At 39.1% G+C, this 9378-nt stretch overlaps 1 protein-coding gene across 1 annotated transcript; it reads left to right on the forward strand.

Moving 5' to 3' along the window:
• Positions 1-1447: 1447 nt before the first annotated feature.
• LOC117341337 lies at positions 1448-7661 on the forward strand. Its single transcript, XM_033903196.1, has 3 exons — positions 1448-4901; positions 6568-6697; positions 7232-7661. Exons 1-3 carry the CDS (start codon positions 1448-1450, stop codon positions 7659-7661), a joined length of 4014 nt encoding a protein of 1337 aa, XP_033759087.1.
• The last annotated feature ends 1717 nt before the right edge of the window (positions 7662-9378 follow it).

Here is a 9378-nt window from a genome sequence, read left to right on the forward strand (position 1 = left end):
CCGGGTAAATATGTCAAAATATGTTAACGGATATAGGTATTAAGTATTTATCAAAAGTGATAATAGCCAGATTCGCTCAGGCCGTACACAAGTAAGAAAACTGCAGCAACTGGTTAGAAATTTGGTCCGATTTTCTGCAATCGTATTACAGCCATGGGATACCTGAAACAAGAAAATTGTAAAAGTATTATATTTATGTCAAAACAAATCAAATAACTTGTTCACTAAGATTAAGACTAATATTTTTCCAATTCCGTCAATTAACCATTAACACAGCGATGAATCCATAATGAATTAAAAGGACAACAGTGGTACTCACGGTAAGTAAGTACAGGTAGCTAAAAATATATTTATCGAGGCTTTCCCGAACACGGATAATCGTCGTGCCACACCCAGCAGCTGGCTCCACTTTTAGTTTTACACGCGCATGCGTACTCAACTGTTGTCAATTCTAACAGGGAATTACATCCGGCAGACGAAACGCAAACGAAAGGAAACGCAAAACGCAAACGCACGCAAACGCAAAGTCAACTAAACGCAAACGCAAACGAACGGAAATGAGCGCAAAACGCAAACGAAAAACGCTCGACGAAACGAAGCGCAAACGAAACAAAACGAAAGGAACGCAAACGCAACGTAAACGCGTTTGAGGGAATGTTAAAAATGTTTCAAGTGCCATTTTCTCAACAGTATATACGTCCATTTCATGTCAATGCAGCTCTACTTTGGTTGCGGGAAAACAATCCACATTATGCAAATGTGGAACAAAATGTAAATTGGATTCAGAGTAGCAAAAATACTGATGAAATGTTCTGGAATGCAGTGTCCCACATTAATGAGGATAAAGAGCAGAATACTACAGATAATACTGAAAACACCAGTGATCCTGTACCAAAACCAATATCAACATGTTCGCATGATGAAAGTGATAATGATTATAATCATCCCTCAAATGTCTCGCATGGAAAACAAAATAATCAGGAATGCAGCAATGACAAAGATTCTAATTCATTAAAGCAACAAAAACAATGTGACAATCCTGACTCTGCATCAGAAATCACTGACTCCGAGGATGAAGTTGATCATGACAATCCTGCCACATTCGTTGAAGAGCAGAATTTGAAACGTTCTTTGAACAATGTCACATGCATATATCCAGAACATGGACCAACTCTAAAATCAAATGAAATTTTGAATATTGCACCTGCCGAAGGACAGACCCCTACATCAGTATTTCATGAACACAACTGGGAAACACTGGCTTTCCCCACATTGTTTCCTTTTGGAATCAACACATTTCATCAGGATAGACCAACTTTGTTATCTCCAAAAAAAGTATGTTAATGCAAGACTGTTGTGTGCTGATGGAAGGTTTTCTGAAAGTGCTGAATACACTTTCCAATGTCTTCATTGGATAGAGTCTACAACTATCAAAGACACCATAACTATGTCTCTAAAGAAAAGTAGACAGTCAGATGTTTCGGTGGGACAGTTACAAAATCCTGACCGTGTTCTTTCAATGATGAAATATGAAGAACTGTTTACTTCTTTTAAGAAAGTGCGTGGATCACCTCAATATTGGAAAGAAATGCAAATGGATATGCTTGCAAAGATAAGACAGTTTGGACCCTACACATTTTTCCTGACTGGCTCGGCAGCTGATTTTCACTGGCCAGAACTTATCCAGATTGTTGCAAAGCAATATGGTGAACAGTTTGAATTGTCATACATAGAAAATGAAATGGACAGCAAAACAAAACGCCAGTGGTTAACACGGAATCCAGTTACAGTGGCACGACAGATTGACTTTATATTCCATAAACTATGGGGAGAAGTGATATTGTCAGGAGTGCATCCAGTTGGACAAATATTAAATTATGACATAAGGAAGGAGATGCAAAACAGGGGAACTGCACATTTTCATTCAGCGGTGCACGTTAAAGATGCCCCAGTTCTTGACAAGGACTCTGATGAGGAAGTTATAAAATTCATTGACCGTTATATTTCCTGTGAACATCCAGAAAGTGATGATGAACTGGCATCTTTGGTTGCTTCTAGACAAACTCACCACCACACACGAACATGCAAAAAGAAAAAAAGTGTTAGTTGTCGGTTCCACTTTCCAAAGCCACCAGGTTCAAGAACGGTTATATCGCGACCATTATGCGATGAAGATGCCAGAAATAAAACTGAAGTAGCGCAAAGAGTTATTTCTCATGTAATGCAGACAATGACAGAGTCAGAGTCAAACATTACCACAGAGAATCTTCTGATCAAAGCAAAAGTTACACCAGAAGCATACCATGAAGCAGTTCAAATTTCATTAAAGAAAACCACAATTCTCCTTAAGAGACGTCCAAATGAATCCTGCATCAATCCTTACAACCCACTCATACTGAAAGCTTTACGAGCAAATATGGACATACAGTTTATCACTGATGTGTGGGCATGCATTGCATATCTGACTTCATACATGTGTAAACCAGAAACAGCAATGTCGGACCTAATGCGAAATGCTTGCAAAGAAGCAACTACAGCAAAAGAAAAGCTAAAATGCCTTGGAAATGTGTTTCTGAAATCCCGTGAGGTATCACAGCATGAAGCTGTAGCACGACTTCTAGGTTTACCATTAAGGCAGTCAAACATTCCCGTGAAATTCATCTCCACAGGATATCCTGAAAAACGCACTCGGATGCTAAAACCAGCGACAGTTCTCAAAACTATGGATGAGGATGATACTGATATTTACTTGCCAAGCATAATTGATAAGTATGCTGCAAGACCATCAAGTCTGAATGACATGTGTTTGGCAGAATTTGCATCAAACTATGAAACAACATCTAGACACAAACATGATGAATGTGTTGAGGAACAATCCAATTCAAATATGGATGTTACACAGAAAACAATTTGTCTGAAAAATGAACTTGGAATTATGGTGAAAAGAAAAATACCTCAAGTACAGCGATTTCACTATGTGTCACAAGAAAAGGATTCAGAGAAATATTTCTTTCGCCTTCTAATCCTCTATCTTCCATGGCGCAGTGAAACAGAATTAAGTCACAGTTCCAGCTATGAAATTTCATTTGAAAATATGAAAGAACGCATCATCCCTAATATTGAACGATATGAACCTTACTTGGCTGAAGTAGAGGAAGCAAGAGAATCAGCTGAAGAAATGGATGATGGACAAGAAGAAATTTGGGATGCTCTTGCACCACAAGCTGAACAGAACAGATCGGATGAAGCTGTTGATGACCCAATTAATCAGTTTGTGGATATTGGTAACCTTACAGAGGAACAACTTCATGAGAATGAGGAAGAAAATCAATCGCCGAATCAGGTGAAAAAGAGTCACTTTATAACAACAGCCACTGTAGTCAGTGACAACAACAAGTACTATGCTTTGATCAGAAGCTTAAATCACAAGCAAAAGCAGGTGCATGATCTTGTTTTCCACTGGTGCCGGGCGTTAATGTTATCATCTGATTCAGAAGTAGACCAACCTGAACCTTTTTACATCTTCTTGAGTGGAGGAGATGGGGTAGGCAAAAGCCACTGCATACATTCAATCTATCAATCTGCACTCAGACAACTCCGAAAACCAGGCGATAACCCAGAGACACCATCTGTTGTATTAACTGCCCCAACAGGTAAAGCTGCAGTCAACATTGGTGGCAATACCTTACACAGTGCTTTCCATCTACCAGTAAAACAAAGAGGATCTCGTCTAGGATATCATAAACCTTCCATCAATACACTAAAGTCAATGAGAGCAACATACTGCAGAATGAAAATTCTGATTATAGATGAAGTTTCGATGGTTGGATCACAGACATTCTCCAATGTGGACCTTACATTACAGGAGATCTTTGAAAATGACAAACCTTTTGGTGGGATTTCTGTATTAGTGGTTGGTGATCTTATGCAACTGAATCCAGTTGGAGAGGCCCCAGTCTTCAAAGGAAACAAACATGGGTACAGTGCACTTGCACCAGTATTATGGCACTTGTTTTCACTTCATGAACTCACTGACATTGTTCGCCAAAAGGAAGATCCAGACTTTGCTCAATTGTTATCAAGAGTCAGACTTGGGCAGCACACAGACAATGACATTCAGGAATTAAAAAGTTTGGAAACCAATGATTCTCTGCCTAAAGACTGCTTGTCAATATTTCTTACAAATGTCCTCAAAGATAGCTACAACAGTAAACAGTTGCAATCATTAACAACAAACATTTACACCATCCAAGCAAAAGACTCGTCTAAAGATTTGGAAACCAGACGTGCATCTGTTTCAGTGACCAGTACTGACCCACATGAAACTGGTGGATTATCAGCTGAAGTGAAAGTAGCAGTAAATGCTAGGTACATGCATACAAAGAACACCGATATTGAAGATGGTCTTGTCAATGGCACAACGGGAACTATTGTAAAACTGCATGTTGATCCAACAAAGCCCCTTAAAGGCACAATATATGTGAAATTTGACGACATGAATATAGGTTGTCAGGCTAAGAAAACTAGTCCATTCAAAGACCTTGTTCCAATCAAAGCAGTGACTGCTGCATTCTTCCTTACACAAAAAGCAAAATCCATCCAGATGGAAAGGACACAATTTCCTGGAACACTAGCTAGGGGTATCACTGTGCACAAGTCACAAGGAAGTACCTTTGAGACTATGATTGCTGATATGGAAACTCCAGCAAATGTCAAATCCACAATGCCTGGCCAAATCTATACGATGTTAAGTAGAGCAAAGACAAGGAAAGGCTTGAAAGTCTGTGCCTTCCATCCATCAAAAATACATGTCAACTCTTTAGCATTAGAAGAAATGAAACGCCTCCAAACCAATTGCAGTCTTCCTCTGGACACTGATCACAGTTTATCTACAGACACTGGTACATACAACATAGCATATCTTAATGTTAGATCATTAAGAAGTCACTATGAAGATCTATTAAACGAAAAAGAAATAAATAGCGCAAGCATTGTGTGTCTGGTAGAGACAAAAGTGAAAAACTACAACAATTTTCCCCTACATGATATGGAGTGCATATCTATACCAAGCAAACATGGATGTGTCATCTACTCTGCAATTCCCATCCAAACCATATTGGAAATCAACATACCACAAATAGAAGCAGTTGGAATCATCACTGGCAATTTGCTGCTTGGATGCATATATATACCTCCTAACACATCTTATAACCATTTAAATTCAGCTATATTACAGTTATTCAAGCTATGCACAACACAAGCAAAGTTACATAAGTGTACAAACATTCTTGTTGTTGGAGATTTCAACATGGACTTCGCAAAGATGGACAGCCTTCAAAAATCTTGTAAACTTCACCAACTACTGACCACGCCTACCCATTGCCTTGGAGGAATTCTTGACTTGGTCTTCTCATCCAAATTATTCCCAGTGACAAACAAACCTGTGTTCTTCTCAGATCACCATTTAATCAATATACAGTACTGTTGAATTCAATGTAAGCATAACAAACAAAATCTTGTTATTATTATTACAATTTCATGTCTATTGCAGTAAAACCTGTCTATAAAGGATACCCAATAGAAAAACTAAAGGTGTCCTTCATAGACTTGTGTCCTTTATATAGAGATTATTTATAGAGTATACCTACAGTGTACATGTATTTAGTGAGAATGGGATGGTTCCTGTATAGAAGCGGGTCTCTGTAAACTACATCTTCACCTTTCAATACATTGAAGAAAATACATGACCTTATTGCATCTCGAGATTCACACTCATTGCTATTGGATCTCGAGATAACAACCCGGTGGGGGACTGTAATTCGTTGAATTATCTTGTTTTGTTTAACGTCCTATTAACAGCCAATGTCATTTAAGGACGGCCTCCCGTGCGTGCGACATGCATGCGTGTGGTGAGTGCGTATGTGTGTTTTGGGAGGCTGCGGTATGTTCGTGTTAAGTCTCCTTGTGATAGGCCGGAACTTTTGCCGATTTATAGTGCTACCTCACTGAAGCATACTGCCGAAGACACCCAGCAGCACACCCCACCCGGTCACATTATACTGACAACGGGCGAACCAGTCGTCCCACTCCAAATATGCTGAGCGCTAAGCAGGAGTAGCAACTACCATTTTTAAAGACTCTGGTATGTCTCGGCTAGGGGACAGAACCCAAAGCCTTCCTCACAGGGGCGAACGCTCAACTAAAGGCCAAAAGTGAGGCATTGTCAAGGGAGACATTAGGAAGAAGAAAGTTGTTCAGAAAGAAGAGAAAAGATAGGATCCCAAATTTAGTCGCCTCTGGGGAGGCAAAGATGTGCCCAAAGTGTTATACTAGATATTTAAGGAAGCGTCCAAGGTCAGAGCCCATGGTAGATGACTCAAATACATATGAGTCTAAGAAGAGCAACTGCAATCCTGTTGAGGAAGAAAGTGTCTCAATCTATCCTACGGTTGATGACCTCTTTTTCACTCCATCCTCTCACAGGAAATGTTGCCTTTGCCTTTCATATACTGAACAAACTGCGACAATTCCTGAAAAGGCTAGGTTCCAATTGATCTTGTTTCACAGGATATGGGTCTCTAAGTCTGCGAGATCATGCGCAGACCACTTTATTGGGAAATACTTGGATCCTAATTTTCCAATTACTGCTGCTGGAAGGGAAAAGTTGTCACTCTATCTTCCAGATAAACATGAAGAGGTGATCAATGATCTGAGATTATCGTACCAACTTGGTAGTGGAAAGACATCCTTTTCTTTCAATCTGAAAAATATGGATGACCAAGACTGTTTGGCTTGGACTGGGTGGAACATGGAGCAGCTGCAAGAGCTTCATAGCCGATGTGCACATCTAATATCTTCCCAGTGTTTGTCAACAGAAGATTGCCTCCTCTTGTTTTGGGTCAAACTCAAAACGGACATATCCTATACACAGTTGGCATCCCTATTCAACCTGCATAAATCCAGTGTCAGTAGAATATTCCACAATGTTGCTCAATCTCTCGAGGCTTTGGTTTAGTTTGGTTTAGTTTATTTTATTTAACGTCCTATTAACAGCTTATGTCATTTAAGGACGGCCTCCCGTGCGTGCGACATGTATGCGTGTGATGAGTGCGTATGTGTGTTTTGGGAGGCTGCGGTATGTTTGTGTTAAGTCTCCTTGTGATAGGCCGGATTTTTTGCCTCTCGAGGCGACAGTTGTTCCCTTGTATCTGGGATCTGAACATATTTCTAGAGAAAACGCCATCAACCATAACACTGCATTCACCAAGACTTTCTTTAGTGATAATGTCACAGTTGTTTTAGATGGAACGTATATCTATATTGGAAAGAGTGGCGATCACGAGTTTCAAAGAACAAGTTACTGCGAGCAGAAAAAAAGAAACAATATTAAATTTATGAGTGTAGTTTTCCCAGATGGATACGTCTTGGACACGGTTGTGCCATTTTTTGGGAGTGAAAATGACGCCACAATAACAAAGAAAATCCTTGACGGAATTGAAAGCCTGAATCCTCTCCTTCCGCCAGAGGACCATATCATCGTAGATCGTGGATTCAGGGAGGTTCTGAAAGACATCTCTGAAGTGGGATATGGACATCACATGCCATCCTTTCTCCAGCCAGGAAAGAGCCAGCATGATTCTCTTGAAGCCAACACTGAATAGATGCATCACAAAAACGAGATGGGTTGTTGAGAGCTATCACGCAAGATTTAAGAAATTTAAATTCTTTCAGACAGAACTCTCATCTAATCACTTCATTGACATCATTGCAACACTCGTAAAGGTTGTAACCGCTTCCCTGAACTTCCTCCGTGGTTCTATATATGAACCTTCTTCTGAACAGGTGCTGAAAGACAGGGCAATGGCTGAACAAATGAAAGGGTTATCAATTAAGGTTAATGAGCTTGCACAAAGGGTGAAGAATGAACCGGAGTTATCCCAACGTGCCCAATCTTACTGGCAAAAGCTTGTGGCGACTGATGTTACCTTTCCAAAAGTCTCTGAGGATTACTTGGAAACATTGGCGTGTGGAACATACCAGCTGAAGTTGGCAAACGGTTATATAACCGAGCATCTCAGTGATGACGGAGACTATGAGGTCATGGTATACCAGCACTCCGATGACCTATTACGCTGTCAGCTAAGGTCACGTCATAGATCACAAACCAAATATAACATCTGGATTTTATATCATGATGCACCAAATCCGATACAGGCATACTACTGCACATGTCCTTCTGGTCAGAGGACGGTAGGCATGTGTGCACACACCGCAAGTGTCCTCTACTACCTCAGAGTTTATAAGCATTCTTCGACCAATCTAAGGAAATCCAGTTTTAAAGAATACATGCTATAGACAGAATTTGATGGGAAACCTTCAATAAACAAAGAACACACAAAACACATAACAGATCAGTGAAAAATTCAAAAACAACAAACATTTGTTTCTGCGGATACAGTACATATATTTGACCATATTGTCGTTATTCCTTATGAATATAAATATATATGCACTATGTGTTGTTGATCCAAAGGTCTAGATTTGAATTACCTGTCGTAATTGTACTATGAGAACTGTTTATATATAATATATATGTATATATACACAAAGGTGTCTCTATATTCCAAATCATTCGGCTACTTGGCTTTGGACGAGGAAAAGGGAATACATATCACTTCTCAACTCGCCATCTTTGCTACAGTTCAAATCATATGTTTTTCCTTCAAAAAGCATAATTCTGAGCACCACCAACATGAAATTTAACCTGTACTGACGTTATCTTTTTATCATACTGCTTTTTAGTAAAATGGGTATGGTGTTCATGGTGTTTGTAAAGAGAAGAGAGGTATAATGTGGTGTGCAATGTGTACATTGTTTGCATTTGTACTTAAAAGTGAACGGAGATATATCATAGACACATGATATCTGATGTTAAGAACGCGTACATAATAAAATAATTCATAAATCAACAAAACATCATTCAAGAGGCACTTTATATGCAATAAAAGTAGACATTTTCACTCGAAACTGTAGCATGAGAAAAATCCCGTATTGACTCTCAGTACTTCCAGTACTTTGATATACTCAAAAAAATAGGGGTAATGCATCTTTGAACTGAAAAATGGCTCAATGGCCAGGGGTTTAGCTATACAAAATTTTGGCATTTGTTTATATGATTGGTAAAGATGTTTTTAAAAGTAAAAAGTTGTCTGCACTCAAATAAGAACATTGTTGAATAAATGGATTTTAGTATAGGTCTAATTCGCAAAAAGAGCTGTCTTTATATTTTGAATTGTTCTCACATAAAAATGAAATACACTTTTTATATAGTTGTTACGTGTTCGTAAGTGCACAAGATCAGGCTTCAAAAAGAGAGTA

The sequence above is a fragment of the Pecten maximus genome, chromosome 13, assembly GCF_902652985.1.
Source record: "Pecten maximus chromosome 13, xPecMax1.1, whole genome shotgun sequence".
NCBI lineage: Eukaryota > Metazoa > Mollusca > Bivalvia > Pectinida > Pectinidae > Pecten > Pecten maximus.

Bases quoted from the DNA above. Each gene is read 5' to 3' on its own strand.
- LOC117341337 (XM_033903196.1), top strand. From the start codon at position 1,448: ATGTCTCTAAAGAAAAGTAGACAGTCAGATGTTTCGGTGGGACAGTTA. The intron at 4,902-6,567 runs GTACATACAACA...CTTGTTTCACAG, and splicing joins CAGTTTATCTACAGACACTG to GATATGGGTCTCTAAGTCTG. The intron at 6,698-7,231 runs GTGATCAATGAT...ACATATTTCTAG, and splicing joins TTCCAGATAAACATGAAGAG to AGAAAACGCCATCAACCATA.